This window comes from Pezoporus occidentalis, unplaced genomic scaffold (genome assembly GCF_034315485.1).
Source record: "Pezoporus occidentalis ecotype Australia unplaced genomic scaffold, CSIRO_AGI_Poc_V1 ctg24, whole genome shotgun sequence".
Classification (NCBI taxonomy): Eukaryota; Metazoa; Chordata; class Aves; order Psittaciformes; family Psittacidae; genus Pezoporus; species Pezoporus occidentalis.
Window position 1 is genome coordinate 7,818,030 of NW_026914285.1, and position 26,849 is coordinate 7,844,878.

The 26,849-nt window shown below is 37.0% G+C and overlaps 1 protein-coding gene across 9 annotated transcripts in view; it reads left to right on the forward strand.

The window, feature by feature from the left end:
- ITSN1 (intersectin 1) overlaps positions 1-26,849 on the forward strand; it is a 137,322-nt gene that overhangs the window by 28,226 nt on the left and 82,247 nt on the right. For 7 of the 9 annotated variants that reach the window (XM_062622251.1, XM_062622253.1, XM_062622252.1 and 4 more), the window contains exons 2-11: positions 2,972-3,031; positions 6,809-6,901; positions 8,998-9,061; positions 16,757-16,917; positions 18,399-18,578; positions 19,211-19,304; positions 22,014-22,114; positions 22,749-22,812; positions 24,848-24,985; positions 25,925-26,040. In XM_062622251.1, the coding sequence (XP_062478235.1) occupies positions 3,004-3,031; positions 6,809-6,901; positions 8,998-9,061; positions 16,757-16,917; positions 18,399-18,578; positions 19,211-19,304; positions 22,014-22,114; positions 22,749-22,812; positions 24,848-24,985; positions 25,925-26,040 (1,039 nt within the window). In that variant the 5' untranslated portion in view covers positions 2,972-3,003. Of the gene's footprint in view, positions 1-2,971; positions 3,032-6,808; positions 6,902-8,997; positions 9,062-16,756; positions 16,918-18,398; positions 18,579-19,210; positions 19,305-22,013; positions 22,115-22,748; positions 22,813-24,847; positions 24,986-25,924; positions 26,041-26,849 lie in introns of those variants that run through there. The other 2 variants (XM_062622258.1, XM_062622259.1) reach the window with 2 other exon arrangements.

Sequence of the window (26,849 nt, forward strand, 5' to 3'; positions counted from 1 at the left end):
TCTAGCACCCTGTCCAACCACATATTGAAAACCTCCAGTGACAGGCACTCTGTCACATCCTTGAGGAGGTTGTTCCAATGATTGATCTCGCTGTAAAAAATTTTTTTCTTGTATCGAGAAGAAACCTTTCATAGTGCAACTTGTACCCATTGCCCTCTGTCTTGAGAGCCTCTGTCCTGTTTGTAACCACTGTATAAGTACTGGAACACTCTAATGAGGTACCCCTTGAACCTCCTCAAGGGAGAAAAGACCTAAGCCCTTCAGGCTTCCTCACAGGGCAGGTTGTCCAGCTTTTTTATACTTAATCAAAAGCCTATGAAGTCAATATTGGAATGCTTTGAAATTCATGATGTCTTTTAGCCTTCGTTTTCCTATATAACAAACCCCGAGCTTTTGGAATCAACTGTACACAGTTGTGAAGTTTGATTCCTGCAGAGTTAAGGCTTACGCTGTCACCTTGGGCATGTAAAATGAAACCTCTGTTTGTGGAAGTTGGGTGTGATATTGGCAATAAACAGCAAACTTAAATTGCTCTCTTCCTGGAGTACGCTGATCTTTATCTCCCTCTGTTTGCTTTCCACTGGGTGTCTGTCTGCAGTTTCTTTAATTTTCTTTTTCAGTCTCTCAAGTTTAAACATAGCCTTCTTCTCCTTTTCTCCATTTTACCTATCACTATTTAATCTGCTTTCTGCTGCTAACCCCATCCTCCTTCTCCCCTCCCCCTCTTCTTTCTCTCCAGAAGCTCTTTGGAATGATTTTATACTTCCTTTGGCATCCAGCACAGGGCTAGTCTTGAGAATTCCCACTCCCTCACCCATTTCTGATGTGTTCAAGGTAAAGCAGGAATAAACTACCAATTTATTTGGAGTAGTAACCTGTGGAGGTGTATCTTCCCTTAAGTGGCTGAACACTTTTAATCTTTTTATTCACTCTTTTATCTTAGTATTTACAATACTTAAGCTTTATTATCTTGAAAAAAAAAAACAAACAAACCCCAAAACAAGCACCACCCATCCCCATCCGTCCCCCAACCCACCTTCTAGTTCTCCTTTGCAAGTCTCTTGTCCTCCTGTGGCTGTCCTGGATGCTTTTCCTGTCCTTCTGCAAACTCTGGGAAATTGAAGTAGGAAGAGAATCTGTGCTCTGCCAGTCTCTCTCCTGTTACCTTTTTAACACTCAAGTGTAAAAACTACCTGTGTTGTAAGGTTCCATGGTGCATGTGTGGAAGTTCGGAAAACTCTTCCGTTTTCTTGTTTTTTATTTTGTTTTTTTTCTTCTTTTTTTTTCTCCTTCCCTAGGATTTGCTTGCAGGTTTAAGAAATAGAAACATAATAGAGCCATTGCCTTTAACAGAGTACAGTAAGAAAGTATAAGCTGAGATTAAAGTGCTGGTCATCTAGCACTTGAGAAGTGCTTTTGGAAGAACCATACTACTGAAATAGCTTATTCTGAAAATACTGTATCAGTTTGCATGTGGTTTTAAACTTTTGAGATAATGCTTGCTGAGCATGGAATTAGCATCGGCTGTGTTACCTGGCATTTGGGAGAAGGTTTCTGAGTCATGTACCACGCTTGGCTGCTCTGCCAAGTTATGAGGAAAAAAAATAGCTTTTTTCTCATAGTTCCCTCAATTACAACTGATGGGGAGACTGGCTTATAAAAGCGCTGTGGGTTTTTCTGCAGTGACATCTGTGGTGTGTATATATAGTAGGTTCCTAAGTTGGAAGCCAAGAGTATGTGGGAAGTGTGAAAGAGGGTTGGGGAGGGGAGCGAACAAGAAATTCAGACAAAAGGAAATTGTTCATGGAAGTTAGTGCCTTTTCTTAGTGATATTGATAAATTTCTGCTGCTGTTCAAACAGTCTAAATTATTCTCCTGATTCTGTTTCCTTTTGCTTTTTTCCTGTTGCCTGGAAAACACGAGTGGAATCTAGTAGGACAAGAGGCTGCTTTTGTATTGTTTTGTGGCTCCATTGCTAGCTATTGTCCTCTTAGCTCAGGCAGTTCATGTCAGTCTTTGTGTGGAGTAAGAAAAATGTTTTCCCTTTTTTCTTTAAAGATTAAATTTCTAGACTGTGAAGTTTGCTTTCATTTGAAAAGCAAGCAGTGTTAAGAATGTCTCCCACCAACCAATGCGTTTTTGCTTGCCATGTCACCTTTAGCACTTTGTTCATGGGGATGTACTTATTAAATTTGTGGGCTAGTTTGGGGTAAAGCAGTCTTGAAATCTAGTTTCAGTTTTTAATGTACTTTGTTTAAAACAAAGGAAATCCAAGCAAGATGGTGCATTTCATGATTTTTTTCTCTCAGGAATAAAAACCAAATTGCTGACAATGTTGTATGTTTTCAACAGTTGGAAATAGAGCCAATTTTGCTCTTAAGTATGAGCAGAGCTCTAACGTGCCATAAAGTAATGTAGCCTTGAGCCGTGTTGCTGAGATCTTGTCTGTTGTAGCTGACTTAACTCTCTTCTTTACTAGACCAGTGATAGTTTGTAAGTGAAGATTGTTTTTGAGGGCATTCTTGGAACAGAACTGAAATGTAGCTGTTTGCTAACATGAAAACTCACTCATGGATGCGTAGCGTGGTTCCAAAAAATTAGTTCTCTTGTAACAGTTTTTGCTGATAGTATTTAAATGCTCCTACTTCTTCATTGCCTTTATTTTTGCTGTATTAATTAATTATATAAGAAGGAAATTCTTTCCTGTTAGGGTGGTGAGGCCCTGGAATGGGTTGCCCAGGGAGGTTGTGAATGCTCCATCCCTGGCAGTGTTCAAGACCAGGTTGGGCGAGGCCTTGGGTGATATGATTTAGTGTAAGGTGTCCCTGCCCATGGCAGGGGGGTTGGAGCTAGATGGTCTTAAGGTCCTTTCTAACCCTAACTATTCTATGATTCTGTATGGTAGTACAGAAAATATATTGAAAATGGAGGATACTGTAATTGATTACCTGTTTTGGTTTTTCTCTTTCAGGCATCTCTTAACAAGCTAAAACTTGCAGAACCATGGCTCAGTTTCCAACACCTTTTGGGGGTAAGTTGTTTATAGTGTATTCTGAGCTATTCTGATACACAAAAACTCTGCATAAATCTGCTGCTTTCTGAATATGTTCTCTATGGAAGTGTTCCTGTTTGTGGAGTATCTTTCTGAAATGATAGTTTATGTGATTTTGTGATGTTTATGCAGACCCATTAGAGAAAACATACAATTTTGTTGAGGCATCTCAGAAAAGTCAAACAGAAAAGCTGTGCTATATCCCTTTTTGTGCATTGATCCATTACAGTCCTATAGTTTGTAACTGTAGGGCAGGTAGGTCTAGGCCACTCAGCCACTGGCAGTAGGACATAGCCTCATTCTGCAGTAGTTACGACTAAGAAGTGGAAATGCTTTTTCCTTTGAGGATTCCTGAACTTTTTAGTTACTAAAAAGCACTGCAGATGTCTATGGATACTATCACTTCAAATTTCTTTTCCTTATTGTCCCTAAACCCATGTTTAGATTACAACAAAGGTGCTGTATTTTTTTTTAGCTCTCCATTTATAATAGAGGAAGGTAGAGCATCTCAAACTTCAGTCATCTGAAAAATCCAGGAAGGGCCTCTGTGTAGTGCATCAGACTGTTCTACAAAGAGGAAGCTGAAATAAGCATGGGGCTAATGTAGTTTCTGGAATAGCTTTAATTTGTAGTGCAGTGTGAGGGGAGTTTGTTATGATATTCACACTTGAACCAAGTCTACCAAGGAGCATCATACCTCCTCTTAGAAGAATGACAGCAAAAGTCTAAGAATATTGTGAGAGGAAACAAATGGTGTCAAGAAAATTCCAGTTTTTATGGGGAAATTTATCATCCTTTAGAGAATGCAACATTTTCTCTTACCTGTAGTCACCAAACAAGATGGAGAGGAGAAGATTTATGCTGTCTCCATCTTGGGACAGCCCTCACTCCAAATGTGCAATATCTGGTATCCCTCTCCTTGTGAATAGCAGTAATGATGTTTTTTGGTTTTAATTCACTTCCTTTCTTTTTAAAGAATCTTTCAAGTCAGCTTGTGTATGGAGAGAGCACAGCACCCAATTTTTAAATTGGGTGACTCATTTATATTCCAGAACACAGCTACTTTTAAGGATGACTAATAAAATAAAAGGTTTGGTTGGATTTTTGTAATTGCTGGGGGAAATGTGCTATGCCTGACCTTCTGTTGATTTGTCCAGGAGAAGAAAGTGCTCATTTCATATGAGAGCCCACTGCTTCCCTTTTGCAGATGAGGGGATTGCTAAGCCATGTCAAAGAAAAGATGGTTAGAGGCTTGCTGTTGCATAGAGAATAGCTTGCTTATGAGTTAATTTTGTGGTTTGGTGACTGCCTTCTTTGTACCCAACTGTACTGAAAAGCCAAACCACCTCTGTATTGGCATCCAGGATCTGAAACCATGAACGATGGCTTAGTGTTGAGTAAGATCTTGCCACATGTCCTCCCATGGCTCTTATTGTTTCCTCAAATAACAGAAGATGGAAATAAGGCAATGCCAGAGATGCCAGCCATATTTTTTTGACTGAAGAGAAGCTACTAGGCTTGCTTGGTTTAACATTGGCTCCTTTGATATTTGTTTCTCATAGTAGATATCCTAAAGGAGATTTATTGTTTCAATACCAACTGAATCTCTATCTGGAAGAGTAAATATTGACAATTGTGCATGTGTTCCAGTTACAGAGACTCCAGAGAACAAATCGACAAAATTTGTTGATAAAATAGTTAATAGAATACATTTTTAGTTACCTCATGCCATAAGAGTTTTTAGGTTTGTGTTTTACTGACTTCTTTGTAGAAGGATGGGAACAGCTGCGTTTGGGGTATTTTGTTGTTTGGCGGTGGAGAGTTGCTTGGGTTTTTTGGGTTTTTTGGTACTGGATCATGCATACCTCAAATTGAGAGAGAGCGAGCCAGCAAATCATTGCAAATTTCGTATTGGTTTCTTTGTTCGTTTTTTTTTGTCTTTCTGCTTTATAAAGAAATTCTTTCTGCCACATCCAGCCTTGGCATCTTAGGCAGGAGCAGTCATTTCCAATACAGGGAGAGATGTTCATCTGCTTCTGGTTGGCTCAGTCTGCATACTGGTCATAAAGTCTTAATCAACACTATTCCTTTCCTCCTGTCCAGAGTTGTAACTAATTTTTGAATGAGCCAGTTCATGAGAAGATGGGGGAGATAATTGCTTACCTGAACTGTTGTGCTTTAGGATGTTCATCCAAAGAATCCTGTTCCATCCCCACAGGGAGCACAGCCATGAAATCTGTTTACAGTGTTTCTGTGAGCTTAATCACTAACATTCTTGAAGTTTTGGACTGATCTTAATACATCCTTTCATTGAATTAGATATTATTAGCCTGTCTGCTTCTAGAAATATATAGATTACCTGAAACTGAGATAATTTTTTACCAAGAATATAGTTTTTCTTCTGTCAATGAAATCTACTATTTAAAGGAATGTTTTTCTTTGCCTTGTCGACTTTCTTTTCTCTCCAAAGTACATTTTGCCACATGAAAGTAGATTTTAAATAGCAGTAATTCAGGAGACGGGGAATTCTCATGTTCTTCATAACTGCTGAGTCTGGTTCTGCAAGCAGTTATATTACTTATTATATTATCTTACTATAGTCTTGAAGTAGTTTGAAATACTTGCTGTAAATGTTTGTGGACCTTATTACCTGAAATTTAATCTCTGAGAATTTAGTGCTGAGACAGAGTGAATGCTGAATCTCCTCTGTATTTTTCTGCAAGTCTACATTTTATCTTTTACTATTACTTCAATAAAACAGTGATTCCATTAACTGGATGCTTTCATATCACTACGTTCCTATAGTGTAGGAGTTACAGGAAGATACACTGGTGCAATGTACTTGTAGAGATGTTAAAACCAGGATTTGTACTTGTTAGAAATTGTTCAGAGAAACCTGAAACACGGTGTTAGAGAGTTCATTGGAGGCCTGGAGGTCTCCAGTGGAAGTTGAAATATGTTTGCTCTGAGTACAAATAATCTGGAGGATAGAAGTGAAAAGTCTGCAAGAGGAGAGAGAGGAGAGAAACTGCTGCAAAAATAGAGAAAGCATTGCACTGGGGAAGGGTAGAGCATCTTAATGCAAACTAAATATTCACCTCCAATTTATGAGTGTGATGTGAAGAATCTGTCTGTGTAACATATTTTTACTCAGATTTCTTATTCTCAGAAGAATGAGGAGCACACTTTCCTGTGCTGTTGTTGCCCATGAGAAATGTTTACTATCTGGTTGAATCACACTTTTCCTAGACAAGTAAGGAGAATTCTTCTCTTACAATAGTGCAAAACCATGTAGTACACAACTGATTATTTGAGGTATCTTTTCAGTTAAAAGAACTTGCATTTCAGCTGTGTATACACTGAGAGGCAAATGATCTGCAACCCCCTAAATATCTAGTGTTAGGAACTATCTGCATTGTATCCTCTGGTGTGCTGATGTTGTCTTTTGTTGCCCATTTGTAAGTTTGATTGCTCTTTAAGTAGCCTGGTTGTAACTTTAATTTTTGAATGAGCCAGGTAAATAAGTCGGTGCTCAGCAGCCCTCTTCATTTGGTATCACATAGTTCTGGTAAGTTCATAAGTCCTAACTGGCTATTTAAGGTTTCAACTATAGGCTTTGGATGAATGGCTTCTGTGTGTATGTTTATCATTATAATTATAATCTGTGTGTATGATTATAATTACACTCAGAAATACAAATAGTGTAGTTTTTAGATAATGTTTCTTAATTTTATTTCTCCATTTCTTTTGAACTAGGCAACCTGGATATCTGGGCTATTACTGTGGAGGAGAGAGCTAAACACGATCAGCAGTTCCACAGTCTGAAACCAACATCTGGATTTATCACTGGTAATGAAATAGTTTTCACTTCTAATTTCATTTAATAAAGTCTTAACTAATGAGCCTAAATATGGAGAGAGTTGCCTGGGAGACATTTGGGCATACAAATTTATAAAATTGGGCAGATCTTGCTTTTAAAATGAAAAATTGCATAAATGAGAATGTTGCCTAAATGAAAAATTTATATCCAATTTTTCCAATGCTTTGCCACATCAACCCCATCTTTTCTGATGTTTTCTGGTGTTTTTCTGGCACTTACCAGCTATATACCTGGTTTATGCCACTTAATTTTTCTGTAAGTAGGATTAAAATGATTTATAATTATTTATAATTCTACAACTGCTCTGTAAAGCAGTTCTATTGTGTAGAGCCAGCTGATACTTATGAACTGTAGAGCTGGAATTTAGGATGTGGAATCACCCTGATGCCTGGTGATATTTATAGTGCTTTTGATGTGCTCAGTGAATTAGCTCACTGTGCTGAGTCTGCCTGAGATGGAGTTAACTTCCCTCACAGCAGCCTGTATGGTGCTGTGTTTTGGATGTTTTGGCTATAGCTGAACAGTGTTTGCAAAGCCTCAAGGCTTTCACGATTTCTTACTCTGCACTCAGTGAGTAGGCTGGGGATGGTCAAAGAACTGGGAAGGAGAAAGAGCAGGGACAGCTGATCTCAACTGACTGAAGGGTTATGCCATACCACCATACTCAGCAAAAACTGAGAAGGGGGACTGTTGTTTTCCAAGGTAGCCATTGCTCAGAGCCTGAGCTTGAGGAAGGTGGTGAGTAATTACCTTTGCATCATGTCTTGGTTTGTTGTTTTACTCTTTCACTTATGAAACTGTCTTTATTGAGGCCAACTAGTTTTCTGAATTTTCTCACTTCTGCTCTCCCTGTTCTCTTCCCCATCCTGCTGGGGGGAAGGAAGTGAGAGAGTGAGTGGGTGCTTAGTTTCTGTCTGGGGTCAACCCACCATGCTAACACACTAATAGGTTAAGAACTCTATAAATGAGGGTGTATCAATTTAACTGAAATCTATTTCAGAAACTGATTGTTTAAACAAGTGAAATCAGCACGAATGACCTTTTTAAAAATTCTAAATTGCAAAATCAATTGAAGTTGTGGGAAGCAAAGCTGCAAGTAAAGGAATTATACTGATACTACTAAATTTTCATGGACCACCACTGATTTGTTTTGGTTTTAAAAGCAATAGGATGCCTACTTTTTGTCAGTTTGTTTTTTTTTGCATTTAATTTTCTTTAGAGCTATCTAAACTCTGGTGCTCAATTGAAGTGAAAGGTATAGAAGTGTTTTTCCTTTCTTACTGTCTGATCCATCCAGAAGATTTCCAGAGTGTGAAATTGGAATTAGATTCTTAGCAGCATCTCATCAGAGCCAAACATGCCTCCAAGTATACAGTTTGATTGTTTCTGCTAATGTTACATAACAGATATGGTGCAAAATAATACTGGCTTTATTGACCTCCTTGGATATTTAGTGCTATTTCTGTTCTGTTTTAAATTTCCTTTACAGACCACATTATTTCCAAATGCCTAATCCTTTTGTAACTGTTTTGCTATCCTCAACTTAAACTGATAGTTGGAAAATGACTTGGAAATATACCAAATATACCATTGCTTTCTTTAATAGTGGCTTATCAGGGTAAAGATCACTTTATTTAGTTTGTGCTAGTTGACTGGCATTATACTTCCAAAGAAATCTAAGATGGAGTTTATATTGATACATACCTTCCTGGAATAAAAAATTTCCTTATTCTCACAAGGTGTAGGATTCCTGCAAACAGAACCATAAATGCAGGTTGGGGACTGTGAACCATGAGCTTCCCATTTCCCTATATGTTTATGCACAGTTGACTTCATGTGGTGCTGATTGTCTCAGACTTTAACAGGACATGCTTGCTGGAAATAATCTGGTAGGTTTGCAAGGGACAAGAGAAGTTTAAATCTTATACTCTGTTATGTATGTCTAGCATTAAGTATTTATGGTTTTACTGTTGTTTCTGTTTAGATATTTTTGACTTATTATTTCCTCTTTCTTCTTGCAGGTATTTTTAGCATATTCTAAAATGATGTCCTATTTATTTTATAGGTGATCAAGCTAGAAACTTTTTTTTTCAATCTGGGTTACCTCAACCGGTATTAGCACAGATATGGTGAGTATATGGGAGGGGATGGGAGAATTGCAGTTATGTCATAGAATGAAGCTTACTGGTACAGACCAGGACAGTAACTGTATTTCACAGCCTGGTGTTTAAAATCAACAATTTAGTTCAGTGTGCATTCCAAAGGTCTACAAGGTAATGTTTTGTAGTATGTTTCAGCTGTGTTTTTTAGTTACTAGTTCAGTTATTAGAAGCAGGTATCCTTCTGCAAATGGCATTTTTGAAGTTGGCGATTTGCAACTCTCTTTTCAAATTACTAAATGCTTTCAACTTTATTAAAACCATACTAACACAGCCGCTAAGCACAGTAACTAGTATTAAAAATCTTCTACTGGGAGACCTTGTACGAACCTTGCAAAATTTGTTACAAAAATTAAGACTGGCATAGACTATTTCTGTTGTAGTTGGAGGTACAACTTGAAAGCTTGAAATTTTTACTATTCTTTGGTGAGTTTAGACAGATCAGAATCTCCATTGCTGTATATTACACATTACGTACATTTCTGCAATCTGCCAGTTTCTTCGTTCAGGATTGTAATTCTTTCTGCTCCAAATTATATGATTTCAGCATGCTAACTTGCATGGATTGTTCATAACTTATATAAATTACATTATTACTAAGACTTTGGTGCTAGACAGAGTGAAATAATGCTGGTCAAATTCTAGATTTGAAAAAAGCAGCAGAGGGATGGATAGCTTTTGCCAAACCTGTTAACTTTTCCTCTGTTTTTAACTGTTTGAAAGAGTAGTGTGTTGCAGTTATAAAAACGTTTTAATGTAGTAAAGATTTCTGAAGGCAGAATGTTGTTCTGACTGGAGAGAGAAAAGAATTCTTGCAAGAAAAACAGTTGCTTTGGAAACATAGGGTTTACATTGCTGGATTTACATGGCTTTTAAATAAATAGCTTATTTTCTTTTAAAATTCTCTTTATCTTACAAATATCAAATCTGGTCTGGTTATCTTATTTGCCTTAGATGCAGTGAAAGTTCAAATGTTCCTTTGGAACTTCTCTCGCCTTTTAATTAAACAAGGAAAAAAGTTTTGTCTTAAACAAGGTATCCTTTCTTCAAAAAATGTTCCATAGGCGTTAGCTTAAAATAGGTGTTAAGAAAACTGAATGATTGTAAATAATCTGATAAAAAATCTCTTCCTCTCTGAATTATTCAGTTTTTCAGCCTCTTGAGAAGGGAGGGAATCATTCCACTAGTTCCGTAGTTGTCATAGAGACCAGGCCTGAACTTGCACATTTTTTAAATAAAGCTGAACTAAAACTTATTCATGCTGCCTTTATAAATCATAAAAAAGTATGTAGATGTGCCTTTCTCACTGTCTCCTTCCCTTTTTCAGTTATCTTTGAAGTAAGAAAAGTAAATATTTAAGTAAAAATCTAGATCGCTTATATATATTCCCAGTTGGAATTAGAATAACCAAGTAGGAGAACAGTTGCGTAGTGGTAGAGGTCTTCCTCTTAAACATAAAAAATAAAAAAAGGAACATCCTCCTTTTATTCCACAACTTGAATGATTTAACTCTTTTGATCTATCAGTGAATGTTTATTTGTAACCTACGATAGATTACTGCTGTCCCACAGAAACAATAGAAGTCAGACTGTTTAGTGGCAAGAAGTCCTTTGCAGGCTGCAGAGGACATCACAATATGCTCAAGACTGCATAGAAAAATGTGAATCATTGTTTGTCTTAGCTGCCAGGGGTAAGATCTCAAAGGGGCACACTTGCTTTGTGGATTAATAGCAATACTCTGATGTTGCCTATCTAAATCTCTAGTAACATGGACATAGATCCATGAGTATTTTAAGGGGGGGCGGGGGGGGGAGTTCTGGAGCAGAGATCCCAAAATCTCTGAGACAGATGAGCTGCATAAAAGTTCTTTTATGTCCGAATTCTTTATTTCTTGACTAGATGTATTTTTTTTTTTATTTTTTTTTTTAAGAGAGAATATAATTACTAGTGGGAGAGAACGGGAGGTACAACAGTCTTTAAGGAAGGAAACTTGTTTATCTGAGTTAGAGCAACTTGTGAAACTCTTCAAATTAATTTTCTGATCCTAGAAATATGTAGCTGTGTGTATGTGGTGTTTTAGAAGTGTTTTCCTATTCTTCATGACTTATTGTGAATGCAGTTGATAGTATTAATCTGCTTGCCACCTAAGAGCCCAGCATTTATTTCATGAAGGATTACCTACAGCTGTATGTAGACAGCCTTATGTTAATACAAAGTTTCATCTGTTTTGTTGGCTATAAAAGTTATTGTACAGAAAAACGCAACTGGGAAAGGAACTGGGGAAGGATTGGCCCAATGATTGATTTACCTTACTGCTTTCAGAGCTCTTCACAGTAAAAGCAAACCTTGTATCTCTCTGAGTTTCCAAATGTATTATTTCATGGGTGAGAGTGTTTTATTGGCATGAGCAATATAAGGATTTTGACTGTCTAATTTTAATTAAAATTGAATTGTCTTTTTTGTATCATGAAAAAATTGTTTTGACTGGAACTTCAGGAAATGCTAGCTAGGTAGCTGAAGTACCAGTTAAATGTCTTCTGCCTCAAGAGCTGCTTTGAGAATATTATGCAGTTGATGTAATTGTTTAGAGGATGATAAGCTAAGGAGTATATCTTGTAATTTCTTTCTGCTATTAATCAAAGCTTCCCCAGAATTCATGTTCCTTAAAAATAGCACCTCCATGATTTTTAGCATTGAGAATTCCTGTGTCCCTTCTACTCATCATTCATTTAAGAAAAGTCTTCAGGACCTCAGTAGAGCAAATTACTGGAATTATTAAGGTCTGTCATGACAACATACTTACTGTTCTACCTTTTACAAGCTTTGGAGTCTGCCAAGCTGGTAATCTATTAAGAAGGCTCTAAGTAGGCTTTGAATTGAGACTGCAGTGGCTCAGAAGATAAGTGTTTTTAAGTAGGCAATAATCTGGCTTTCTTCTAAAGCTGTTATGAATGGTGGCCTCAAAAAGCAACTTCCATGTAGCCTGTTTCTCTGGAATTAAATGAGAACTAAAATAATCAATGCCATCTGTTTTTCGTGCATTTAGAGTTAACTTATTTTTTCCAGGACAGATTTAAGCCATTGGTTGACTTACTGATTTCTGACATGCTTCTCAAACCTTCTTAAATTTGTGTCCAAGTGTGGGAGTAAAGGGTTGTACTCTCACGCTTGTATGAGGTGTAAGGTAATATGAGGTTATATGAGTTGTAAGTCTTACTACATATGTATTGATTAAATGACTGATGCTAAAGACATAATTTCTTCTCACTAATTATGTCTGCATTTTATAATGCAACATGTGATTGTATAATCTAATATGGGAATGTAAAGCTAAATAAATCCAGATTTTTTTTGAACTGCAAGGAGATTTCCTTGTTTTAACACTCTGCTGTTTTCATAGAGGTAGACATTTTATAGGCTGGTCATAATCATATTTGATGGAAAAAAAAACCTGTACATGATCAGTTTCTGTGCTTCATAAATGCAGAATGCATGCTGTAGAAAAGAGGAGATAAAGGAAGAGGAAAAGATCTGCAGAGGAACAGTTTTGTCAGCACCTGAAACCTAGCATTGTGATGAAGCCCACTGCAGCTATTCTCATTAGAAAACCCCTGTTATAATCACAAGCCTGTTGGATAAAATATGATAAATATTTAGTCAAGGTTTAATCTACTTACTGCTCTGCACTGGTTCCGGCCAGACCTTAAATGAAACAAATTTAAGGACATTACATTCTTCCAAATTTCATTAGAAGCAGAGGAGGTTGTGTGTACTGTCAGCCACTCACTGCCTTTAAGGTGATGTTTATTCAAAAATAGCACTGCAATCTGACAGCATGATACTAGGCTCAGTAATTAGAACTTAAAATTTGTCTTATTCTTGCACTAAAGATTTTGTAAGACTAGCTGATTTTTGTTAGCATGCTGTAAGAATGTATACATTCTTACATACAGAATGTATAAGTTCTGTAGTGTGTACATAATTTTTCTTACAAATTTGTGCTGTTAAGTTAAATAACAAAGCCATTGATGTAGAGTAAATGAGTTGAACAGGTGGTCAGACAAAATTAAAAGCTACTGATGAGTATGTGAATAGGATTTCATTAAAGCAGAGAGACTGGTGCACATCAAAGTTTCTTATTACTGGACAATTAATATTTTCTTATGTAGAATGCAAAGACTTACAGTATTCTAGCAGCAGACTCTGTAAACAGTGCCTGGAGAATCAAGGTTGCCTACATTATGCTATTTACTTTTACTGTATTTTCATGGCAATTATTGAGGGACTCTTCCAGTGCTTCACTAATGGAAAGGCTTAAATTTTGTAAGTCAGAATATTTGTAAGTGTAGAAGCCTGTTAGGTTGAACAAATACGACTATTATAAATACAACCTGTGTAATTATTTTGCTTGAAAGCAAAGATGTAGGGAACTCTGTGACTATTTATTTGAGCTGTTGGTGCCAGTTGGTCACTATGGAGCTTACTGACTTCTCTGTATGTTGAGGAATAAGCTGTCTTTGGGAAGACCACTGACTTCTTTGAGTGCAGTCCAAAATCTGCTAGAACAGGTTTATCAGGATCAATTTCTCTAGCTTTGTTCCTATGCACATCCTCAACTTTCTAGCCATACAAGCCTGTTTTTCACTCCCCATTTCGACTGGGCATTTGACAGAAGAATGGATAAGCAAATATTGAACTGAACTTTCATTAAAAACACCACACATTTTACTTGTTGAATATTTTCTAATTTTCTTTGGTTGCCTTCAAAAAGGTGTGCTGTCTGTTTGTAAGCATCAGCTAAATGAATCAAATTATCTACTCCTGGGTTTTAGTGTTCTTCAGAGTCTTAATTTTCTAATGAGGCTTTCTCACCCTTAGTATTCATTGAGTGTATGTCAGTTCAGTTTCTATTGCAAACCCCACAAATGACAGTGCTTCAAAATATACATTTAGCCATTAAGTTTCTGACATTCTAACATTCCAAATACCTGTTGCTTCTTGAATGTTTTGGGTTTGTAAGACCTGCAGCATGTTTTTTTCCTAAGTTAGACTTCTAACATTGCTGTTAATAGGTGGTGACTAATAGATGTTTCATGAACTGTTTTGATAGTAAAAAGTAAAAGGTGCATGAAGAAGAAAATGAAATGAACTGAGTAATACTATTCCTTATAAGCCTAAGAAGTGATTTTGGGCAGCAAAAATTCTACAGCATGTTGTGGGACACTTCCATCCTGCAGCTGAAAAATAAGCAGAGTGGATAGTCTTAATTGTCATAGTTAAGCTATGAAATCCTTAAAAATTAATTTGGACTTTTTACAGGAATTTTGAGTTGATACAAACAAATCAATTGTAGAGAAAATTTTAGAGAGATAATAAATGTATTTTTGAGGTTTATACCCATTTCATTGTATAGGAGGAAAAGCACTACATACTGCATACGTGCAATCTTTTTGCAGGTTTATTTATAGTGGCTTGTGGTACATACACCCCACTGGACAGAAGAATAAGATGGAAGCTAATAAACTCTTAGTATTTTTATGTCCAGAGAAAGCCATTGTACTTCAGAATTAACCAAATACGGATAACCTCAGTAACAAAATGTGAGAAACCTACTTTGTGTTCTTAGCTATTTTCTAGAAGTAACTGTACTCTCATTTTATAACATACATTAATCATTAACAGCTATTACAGTCTATCCTTGTTGCTAACACTCATAAGAGGAAGGCTTTTCTGCTTTCAGTAGGGTTCTTCCACTTCTTTCTGCAAGTTGTGTGAAGACAAAACTATTGCATCTTCCTCTTTAACTTAGCCTGCCAGTACATCAGGAAGCATTAGTGTGTCTCTTGCTCTTCATGGAAGAGTAATCAGAAGCTGAGGCAGACTTTAGAGCAGTGGTGTCCTGCAAAGAAGAGGAGGCATGCATTCCAAATTGATGCTTCTCTTGGCCCAGGTCTGCCATGCTGGCCTTCCTTCTTCCTTCTGCTGGTTGGACTACCATACATCAAGTCTGGCTGCTACAGTAGGATCATTTTTATTGATTACTTGTCAGATGAACTTTATACTAAGTGATCGTGACTGAAACTTGAATCTGAATTGCATTGTGCTGTGTGGGTCCCAGGATAGTCCCAGTTTATACTAAATTTAGGCTCCCAAAGGCTTGGTGGTAGTGGAATAAGAAGAAAGTTTAAAGTTATAAAAGAGCAGACAGATTTTTTTGTGTAAATTAAACTTCTCTGTGATAGGAAGCTTCAGGAAATAACACCTAGAAGTTCTCACATCCAAAACTTGTTCTTCAATGAAATATATGTAGTAATTCATTATCTTTCAGGGAGTGGTGCAGTGTATACTTTTCTTTCTTACTGTAAGCCTTAGAGTCTATAGTTTCTTTCACCAGGCTTTCTCTTTCTTTAGATACTGTTGCCAGTTTGTCAGTAGTATTATTTAGTCTTGTGACATCAAAATTAGTGGATTAAGACAGTTGACACTGCTGAAATACAGTCTTAAAAGTATTGGGAAGGGTTGGAGTGTCTCCATTTTTGGGGAAATGCTATTGGTGATCTAACCAGGGGAAACTCTTTAAGATGTATGGTTGGCCTGTGGCAACCGCTGCTGGGATCTGCCACTTCGTTGACTTTTCCTGGGTTTTTTTTGGCTGTGGTGGGAGGGATTTCATTTTTGTGAATGCTTTGCCATTGCATTTACCTGGCTGTCTACTTATTTAATTTTCAATTATAAATAACTGTCAATTTATTGCAGTACTTTTTTGATAACTGTTCACATACTTGCATGAAAGCTTTCCTTGACAGGGATTTGATCAGACATAAAGCTCTAGTTTAACTAGTCTGCGAGGGTCCTTTACGTTGTCATGTCCATGCCATATAAATGTACTCATAAAATTTCAGATGTCTATTATTCCAATACTGAAATGTGCACTTAATTCTCCAAATGAACGCAAAGAAATAAGCATAATGTTTAAAACTAAGTTTATAACCGATCACATTACTAATGTGCATTTACTCTGTTTTTCTGGTTTGCAATTGCAGCAACTAACATTCTTCTTCCTGCTTTTCTCCCGCCAACTGCCTAGCCCTATTCCCTGCTGAGCATGGTTTTCTTAACCATCAAATGAAGAAACAAAAAGAAGACTGTTTTAAGTCAGACTGCTTTGCATGAAAGCCTATTCAAGGTCTAGGCTCAATATTTTATCTTGAGTACTATTGTTTAACTGAAAACATTTATACACTTGCAGATGTAGCAAGTGTTTAGTAAAGTGCACAGAATTAAAGAATGTTTCATTTTAAGTGCAGCTGAAGTGCAGATTTGCAGATTAAATAATTTGATTCTCTGTGGTGCTGTTTGCAGTACCATTTATTTTCATTTGTGTGATTTTGCAAGGTTTTTGTAGAACTACATTAATCCTTCTTTAGGTGCTCCACTGTAATTCTTCTAAGAATTGAAAAGTGAATTAAACAATATTCATTAATCATGCAAAGAAGCTCTCGGTTTAAACAGTGTCCAATTTTATGATCACTTTTAGCCTGGCATAAATATTTTTAAGGGAAATTAATTAGTCTTAAACGAACATGCCTTTGTGTGCATGGTCTTAGGTCAGTTCCTGAAGTTCATAATTTAAGAATCTAAGTGTGAAAATCATGTATTTTGTAGGGCTCTAGCTGACATGAACAATGATGGGAGGATGGATCAGTTGGAGTTTTCAATAGCAATGAAACTTATCAAATTAAAACTACAAGGTTATCAACTCCCATCTGCACTGCCTCCTGTCATGAAGCAGCCACCTGTTGCTCTGCCTAGTGCCCCAGGATTTGGTAAGGTCTTTGTTTTCCTCCTTGTCAGCTTGTATTGTAGCAACCTAAGTTGAATTTGATTGTTGTTTTGCAGTTTCTAAAAGAAACTTTTAAGAAAAAATACTTCTAAAAGTACGTGAATTCAAAGCCAAATGCTGCCACATGCCTGCGTGTGCTCAAGAAAACCCATCTCAATGAATTTTTATCACCCAAACACACTGAATAGCATAAGCTGAGGTCCTGTTTGCTTCAGGTCTCCTTACACTGCTCCCTGTGTGTTTTAAGCAAAAGTGATTCTGGGCAAAAAAGATGGATCTGATATGAGGGCTAATACATTCCAAAGTGATGGAGTTTTTGTTTGAACTGCTATTATCATCAAGGAATCTCCAGCTTTGGCAAGATTAGCTATGTTTTTTTTGACTTTTTACAAGTCATGGTAGTAATGCATCCCTCTGCTGTTATTTTAGAAACAGCGCTGCACTGTGATTAGCTAGAACAGCTGCTGATTCAGTTCTCATAGTTAAGTACTGCCAAAGTTGCCATCATTTCAAGGTAAAAAGTAGGGAAAATGGGATGATGAGGGGAAAGTAACTAAATGAAGCTGAATCTCATGTTTGACACCTTGATGTTTTGCTGTATTCTGTAGGGAGCAGTTCTTTACATTTCTGTTTTAGTTGTCACTGTGACTCGATTTGGTTTGGGCCTGAGAATCACTGCTGTCCTTAAGAAAAAAGAACAGTGCATTTGTTAAGCTGTGTGCAACCATGTTGTTTGATCAGTTGTTGCTTCCACAAGTTTTAAAAACAGTTTTATTTCTGACTGTAAGAAATCAGTGAAATTGAAGAGATCAAATACCGGCTTAAGTGAGAAAAGGCATAATAAAACTAAACAAGGAAACCAGCAAAACCTGTGATTTTAATTCTCAGTCACTGTAGACTTGATCTCAGCTGTTTGCACACACCCTTATTCTTCCTATTGGCATGACTGGAACTCCTTATCCTTCCTGTTATCCATGCAACTGTGCATACACCTAAAATACCTCATTACTGTGCTTTACCTTATTAGCTTTGCACTGTTTCATCTTCACAATAGGCTGCAAGCAGTTACCCTGAATCTTGTTCTTTTCAGCTGTGGCTAAATGTAGGCTGTGGGTTCATTACTCACTGGAAGTTGACAGTGCTGCTCTTCATTTAGTTTGAGGCAAACAATTCTTTTTTTCAGCAAATGCTAATAGACTTTTTTGGTTAGTGTTGAATCCAATGCGATCTTATATGCATACATTAGAAAGTGCTGCGTTGTTCCCTCTGCATTGTTTTATGTTCCCCTGCCATGCTAGTGGTGCAGTGAACTGTAAGAGTTCTTTCAAGGGTTGTGTGAAAGTTTCCATTTCAGTTTGCTCTTTAATTCTGCTTTTACTGCTGGGTTGCAGGCTACAGTTAAATTGTTGTATCGTATTAGGAGTCTCGAGATTAGAAAAAAAAATCTCCTTCTCTTGCCCTTAGGTATTGGGGGCATTGCCAGCATGCCATCTCTTACATCAGTTGCCCCAGTGCCAATGGCATCTATTCCAGTAGTAGGAATGTCTCCACCATTAGTATCTTCTGTTCCTGCAGCAGCAGTACCTCCCCTGGCTAATGGAGCTCCTGCTGTTATACAGCCTCTGCCTGCTTTTGCTCATCCTGGTATGCTACACTGAGACTTTGTTTACTCTCTTGCTATTAACAAATTATTTTGCCATTTTCTTTGGGTCCAGAGAACAGTAGACATGGATTTAGCCATTCTAACTCACTTTAAAGAGTGACTTTGGGTAAAGACTATACTTTGGTTTAGCCCAATGTAATTGGTTAGCAAACTTGTATAAAAGTTAAAAAAAGAAACATGGACATACCATACTGTAACAGTCGGTCATGTTGAGAGAAATATTAACCCTGTTACAAGAGCGGTGTGATAAATCTAGCTTGCCAGCAAAATGGAAAATGGTACTCTACGATATATTTATAACCATTGAAGTACTGCTGTTTGTTGGGATTACATTAAAATACTGGACTACATATGACTTCTAACACAATCTAATTGGATTAATCACAATCTAATTTGATATCAACAGTGTTTGCATAAACTGTGAAAGTAAAAACGTGAGGGAAGTGTGTTTTCGCCTATTCTGTTAGACGTTGTTAGTTTATTTTGGTATTTTTAAAAGTGGTACCATCAAAAGGATCATAATGCTTGTATTTGATGTTAGAACCTAACTGAACGACACTGAAATTCTACATTTTAAAATGGTAATATAATATATGTATTCTGTTATTTACAGCCACATTGCCAAAGAGTACTTCCTTTACTAGATCTGGTCCAGGATCACAGCTAAATGCAAAACTGCAAAAGGCACAATCATTTGATGTGGCTAGGTAAGTTGGTAAGGAAGGAGCGTATGTGTGTATCTGGTTCCTCAGAGTTAGAAAAATGACTTCTCTTTCACAAAGTTGTTTTCTGAAATAATATTTACTTGCAGAAATCAATTCCTGCTGAGATACTTCAGGATTTCATAGTATGTTGTGGTTTCACAAGGAATGCTCCATGAGTAATGAATCATTGAAATATAATAATTAACTATTACAGTATGTGTTGACACTATTTACAAACTCTTGGAAACTTAATTTTTAGAAAAGCATTTGCTTCTGTAAACATAATCTGCATTGTGTAATACTACATAGGCCCTCCTCCTGTTAGTGAGAAAACAACAAGCAATATTCTTTAAAATTAGCAACTGTAGGTTAATTTTTTAAAGCAAAATATTTAATAGTTCTCATATTTTAAGTGCATTTCACATGAATGTTTCTTGTGTATTCTTCAAGTTCTGCATGAAAAATCACCTAAAAGGCTTTTAGATTATTTCAAGGCCTAAGAAAAGGTATGGTTAGGCAAAATGAAATGTATCTAACAAAATCAAACTTCCTTAGAGGGGGTAAGAGAGTAATTTCCCAAGTCTTTATAAATCAAACTTTCTTACAGGTCTGTACTACAGATTTTTTTAAGGAGAAAATGGCTTGGGATGTTATTTAATTTATTTTTTAATTTTTTTTATTTTCCCAATTTTTCTTGCGCCCTGGTATTAGATAAGGACACTACTGACTATTGTCAAATAGGATTAAAAATCTTTCAAAGCAAACAATTTTTTTTTCTCTTTGAAACTTAGTAGTATTAGGAACATAGCGATGCTCTGATGTAATTTTCAGAGATACAAGAAGTTATCTGCTTTGTCATAACAACATTTAGTATTTATAATGAATGGAGCTCAAGCAACTTCATCTGAGATGGCTTCTAGATATTCCATAAGAGGGCTGTTATAGTTTTGGGGTTCACTATATCTGACTCTTACTGGTCACTTCTATTGCCAACAGAGGCCTGAACCTCAGGTGAGATGATTTCTTTTCTGAGGTGAAATTGCATGGTTCTCTAACTCTGGGCTGAGACTGGAGCTTCCTCAGCTCCACACTGTTACTTCAGTAACTCTGAAACGTCTGCCAGCAATTCCTTCCCAGACTGCTGCTAATGCTGAATTATGAACTGGTGTATGTCTTCAAGTTTTATTTTGGAGAAAACAGATAGCAAGGTAGTTGATTTGCAGAGTTTATGGAAAGGGAGGAAGAAGAGCTAAGCCCATTAAATTGAAAGGTAAAGTTGAAGGTTTGTTTGTTTGTTTTTTTTCATAACCGAGAATTATTTTGAATTTTGAGAAGGGTGAAATTCAAAATTTCATTTGTGGTGCTTTTATAATTCTGTCTGCCGAGTCGCCAGTAGTGAACTCTTGGCATGCATGGTGTTTGGCATACAGGAGTCAACTGTTTCGTCCTCCAACCTTTTTTTCCTCCAAAAGTACCATTTGAGTATCTATGAAGGAGAGTTTCATTACTTAATGTGTAATAACCTTACTTCACAGATCAAGGTACAAATATAGGTAAAGAGTAAAGTAGACTTAATGTGTGGAAACTCCAAATCTGGCAAAACTTGTGAGGGAGGAACTGACATGGATAAAACTTCAGTAGTCAGCTTTTTTTTTTGTTTGAGTTTCAATTCTTGTTTTCATTATTTAAGATGCAGCTTGGTTTTGCTTTGTTCCTATGATGGAGGATTATTTCAGCACAGTAGTTTGGAAATAGAAAAGAGAAATAGAGGTATTAGCTGTTTCAGGTGTTGTCATGTGAAAATAGGATGTGAGATCAATTAGTAGAGTGAGAGTGTTCACATAATCCTTCTTAGCTCAACCTTGAAAGATTTTACGGTGCTATCTGCTCAGTGGAACAGGGAAGAGCGATTTGCTGGACTTGGTTCTTTTTATTTTATTTTTTTTAACCTGGAATTTGGTGCTGTTACAAATGCTTATTTAATCTGGCTGCTTTTTCTGTGTGTGTGTCTTTTTTCAGCCTTAACAAAAAAGGACAAAGTTTAAATGTGCCTAAAGACAGAAGAACTGTGCTCATTGTTTTTCAGTATGAAGACGCATCAGCCTTCAAACATGGGAAATCATAGCTACAAATAACAGCACTCAACACAACCTATTATGTGAATGAATTAGAATGGGGAATATTATTTTTGTCATTAGAGCTTCATTACAAGCACATTGATTGCTTTCAGATTTAGCTTTTTTCACACTTTTAAAATGTTTTCAGTATATTTTACGTTTGCTTTCCTTAATCAGTTTATGAATTATTTGGCTAACGCAACCAGTTAAAGACAGGGTAAAATGAAGTATTACTTTCTGCTGACTGCTGTCGGGTGTTTCCTGTTGTATGTTTATGTAAAGGCTTTTCACTGTGAGCTGTTTAGGTTACTTAATTCTCTGCTAGTAAAGAAAAAAGCAAAACTCTTAGGCCTGTCATTCAACTTTGTAAAAAAACATCTTCTAAGATGCTGAATTATGATAAATGTTTTCAAACAAGAAATCAAACCTGTTGTGGTTTCGGGAGTAGAAGGGAATATTTGTGAAAAGAACCATATTGAGCATAAAACTTGATCTCTGTGCAGCATGTCATGTTGTTGTACCTGTTAGCTTCATGTGAATAAATTTAAAATCATCTTCCCCCCTCCCCCCACCCTTATCCTTTTTCTAATTCCAGTGTGCCACCTGTGGCAGAGTGGGCTGTACCTCAGTCATCACGACTGAAGTACAGACAGCTGTTCAATAGCCATGATAAAACAATGAGTGGACACTTAACAGGTATTGAAGCAGTTTCTGTTCTTTCCTTTTTTCAATCTGTAAAAAGCCAATTATAGTAGCATTTAAAATGCTGTTCCCATAGTAAAGGACTAGTGTCTCTCTCTGTTGTTGCCATCAGCATTTTTCTGTTTGACTCTCCCAACTGCTTAATGATCTTGTTTAGAAACAAATATTCATTCTAGCTGGGATAATTTTATCACCTTCTTTCCTTTATTTTCTGCAAAGTAAGGTGGTGCTGGGAAACAATTCTTGGAAAGGGTACAGTGGGTTATGTGAAAACTTGTGCAGCCATTTCCAGTTTCAGCTCATCCACTGATGAGGGTGCCTACGCAGTCTCAGAAACAAACTGGAATGATACACTGGCTTAGTTCTACTACCTCTGACTTTCATAGCTTGCCTTTTTTTTTTTTTCTTTTTTCTCATTTATTTTTATTTAACCTGTTATTGAGAGGGGAAAGGTTATGAGGCTCTTTTTAGTTTTCTCCTTTGGTGGGGGGAGCCTAGTTAATGTTGATAACATCTTTTCAGTGTTATCTATTCAGAACTAAGCTCTGCTTGTGCTTTAGCTACTTGGTAATGCAAGAAAAGGAGAAAGTTGCTTATGTGTTTGTTAATCTTTGTTTCCCTTTGTTAGGTCCACAAGCAAGAACTATTCTTATGCAGTCGAGTTTACCACAGGCTCAGCTGGCTACAATATGGTAAATCTATCAATTTCCAAACTGGGAACAGTACTTGAACCTCTATACTGAATACTGTGGGCTTTTTCTCCCTTTTCAGTCTTCCTCCACTGATAAGTCATTACATGTTGCTTTTTTAATGTATAACTTTATGCAGTGCTTTTGGTTAAATGACACTTTATAGAACAAAACCTGCACTGATATGCTTATATTAATATTACTTGACAAAATTTAAATATAGTATCTTTTACACTATGCACATAGGTGTTTTGTAAGTTGGGTTTCAATTATGAGTTTTTTAGGCAGACGAAATGTTGAGCCTCCTATATCTTCCGCATCCCTGGCCATATGTGATACAGCACCAGTGAAACTCACACATTTGAACAGGTAGTACAAAAGGAAGCTTAATCCAGAACCCTGCTTTTTTGGGGGACTTCTGTGCCTTTTAGATGAGTTTCTAAGGGCTTATTTCCAAGGGACTGAAGTTACATACACTTAAAATAATGGATTTTAAAAGGATTTGTCTCAGCTTCTTGTTTTCCTTTCAACTTCTTGTTTGCGGAAGTTTAGTATGCTCTTATCATTACATGGAATGTTACTTCTGATTAACTGCTGTACTTTTTACGTCATTGCTTGAAAACCGTTGTCAACTCACTAACCCATCTGACTCCTGCTTGAGGGTTTCAACTGTGTTGTCAGTTTAATGTGGCAATTAATTTGTACTTCCTTTCTTTGCTAAGCACAGATGTTTGTATTACATCTTAAAATGCACTCTCTCCTCCTGTTTCCTAATAAAGCTACTGTAAGGAAAAAAATATCAACTCGGTCATCCAGCAGATGATTAACCAAAAAATACTGTGCTTGTTGCCAGTGTTCAAGCAGGCTGTGTGGGCAGGGGAATGATGTCAGTGTAGTGCAGGAGCTCTAAACATAACTCTCTTTTGACATTTAAAATTGCCAAGTCTACTGAGATAAGGAATTGATCCTACAGCTTTTGTTGCCCGGCTTGTAGCTCCTTTTTCTGATACTTTCTCTCTGGTAGTGGAACCCCTGTGGCTGTTCTCTGGGGCCAGATTTGTCAGTCTGTATTGGGTCTGGATTCACTGATTCATAGATGCACAAAGTGAAGTACAGTGAAGTAGCCTGTCAGCTACTCTTGTAGCAGCTGTTCTCATATTCCTGGTACAAAGATGTGGATCCAGACTGTTAGGACAGCTGATCAATCATATCTGCCTGCTAGATTTTCATTCTAGTGACTTGTTCTTATGCCCCAGCCTGAGCAGTTCATTAACACAAACATGGGTCAAATGAGCCTGTAATTGTCTTCAAAATTTAAATCCTGTAAAACAGTCCTGTACCTCCAGACATCAAAAGAATGTATCAGTTGCTTATCTGTGATTTTTCCACAGTATCATCAGACATTTTCCTGCATGATTAAAGTGCAGCACACTAGTGAAACAAAGCTGATGTTTAGGCTGTTAAATTTTGTCCAATGCCATGTTACCATGAATAAAAGCATTTTGTGCATCTGACGGGTTTAGGTCATCCAGAGATGTTACTCCATAATTTTTGGCAAGTGTATAATGCTAAAACATTTTTGTGCTTGTCAGGACTAGAATGTTAATGGCTTTGATTTTAATGCAGATGTGTGCTCTGGAATGTGAAATAGGAGCCTCCGGGGAAGAAGGATTCCAAACCAAAAAGTTCTACCAAACATCTGAGCTGATTCTTTTCTAAATGATGCTGTGTAGTAGATGTTCACAAAGTGTTCAAGAAAGCTCCACTGATTAATGTTATTTACATAGTATCTGGTACAGGCAGCACTCAAAGAGCAAGCAAAGTAGAAGCCATGGCTATAAAGATAGTTTCCAGGCAGATGTGTGAGATATGTGGGAAATAGTGAAGCATTTGGGTTTTGCTTTTTGTTTTGAAGAAACAAAGTAGTGTGGAAAAGAAAAGTGAAAAATTGAATTAATTTCAAACTGAATACTATGCTTTTTAACAGTGCTTTTTAATATTTAAGAGTTTACTTACTTTGTTCCTTCCCTTTAAAAAGGAATCTTTCTGATATTGATCAAGATGGAAAACTTACAGCTGAAGAGTTTATTCTGGCTATGCACTTAATTGATGTAGCTATGTCTGGTCAGCCGCTGCCACCTGTACTGCCTCCAGAGTATATTCCACCTTCTTTTAGGTAATGGGTTATAATTCTGGAATCTCAATCCTAAATTTTTATTTCATTTGGGAAAGGTGTCCTGTGACTATGAAGTAGAAGAAATTGAAAAGTAATCCCTCTCCTTTTTGTACTGCATCTATGTCACAGAGTGCTGCCTTGATGGGAAATGCTTGTGTAGCTTTTTGGTTTTGTACAGTTACTGGATGCTGGAAGTAGCAAGAATTCCTTGTAAGAATACAGTTTCGGTCAATGTTTTATGCTAGCATGCCTTCCAAAACTTAGTCTAGCCATATAAATTTCAAGTTCAAGCCTATATTTCTTTAGAACAAATACTATGTATTGGAATTCAAAACATGATATGGATTTGCACTATAGCAAATTTGAGGTTTTTGGCAGTTGTGTGTGTGAATAGTAGTGATGAGTCATTACTTCTGTTCCTCTATTTCACATTTTTTGTGGAGAAATGGCTGGGAAGACAGTGACAGCAATGAAAAGATGTTTCCATACATGGTAGCTTCATGTTCTTTAAGTATCCTCCTGAAGATTACAATTTTGTTGCATATTCCATGTGGGATCTTGTTTTTAGCTTGACTATCTTGAGCTCTTCCTCTGTCTTTGCAACTTTTCCTGTAGTTGAGATAGGCATTTCCCCAGCTTCAGACTGGTCACAAGTAAGAGATGTTGGGGACAGGGTTGAACACATCTGGAAGCTGCATGGTTCTGTGAACCTTAAACTGGGTTTTTCAGGTCACTGGTCTGTACTGTTGAGACTCTAGAGGGTACTATTATCTTAATGGCGATGGCTGAGTGAAATCCTCTAGGCAACACTGAGGGATCATTAAATATCAGTAAACATTTCATCATGGCATTTCATTTATAATTTCATCATTAAATCATAAATATATTTGGCAGGCATAGATTCTTTTAAACAACTTGGAATTATCACTTTATTGACAGAAGAGTACGCTCTGGTAGTGGCATATCTGCTGGAAGTTCAGTGTCTGCAGACCAAAGGTTACCAGAAGAACCAGCATTAGAAGACGAACAGCAGCAACTGGAAAAGAAATTACCTGGTGAGCAAGCAAAAACAGAGATACATTGTGTGCTCTGATCAGAGAGATGCTATCATCAGGTTATGCTGTGGAGTTAAAAAGGCGTATTAAGAAATGCTTTCGAGATCAGTTTCTGACATGTCAGGGGCATAACCAAGACATTGCTTGGTCCAGCTAATTCCTTACTATTGCATGATACTTTCTGTTAGTGACAGTGGAGAGATGAATAACATTTGGGTTGCTCATTTTATGCACTCTCAACAGAGACAGCACTTTGCAGTCCTCCTACAGTTGTACAATGAAAACTTTTTACTAACTCCACACTCTGACTTAAGTGGAGTGTAGTTTGCCTTATGTACTTTTAAGATCACAGTATGCATACAGAAGCCTGTTTCATTGAAGTCTGTGTAGCTATGTTTTTTGATACAAGCCTTAGCAGCTCTGCTTTTGGGGAAAATAAAAAAAAAAGGGAAAAAAAAAGAAAAAGGCAGTAAAGGAGGAAAAAAAGGGACTTAGAATCACAGAATCATCAAATACTTTGGGTTGGAAAGGACCTTAAGATCATCTATAGAATCATAGAATAGAATTATAGAATAGTTAGGGTTGGAAAGGCCCTTAAGGTCATCTAGTTCCAACCCCCTGCCATGGACAGGGACACCTCACACTAAACCATGTCACCCAAGGCTCTGTCCAACACGGCCTTGAACGCCATCAGGGATGGAGCATTCACAGGCCCATTCCAGTGCCTCATCACCCTCACAGTAAAGAACTTCCTCCTTATATCAAGTCTAAACTTCCCCTGTTTAAGTTTGAACCCATTACCCCTTGTC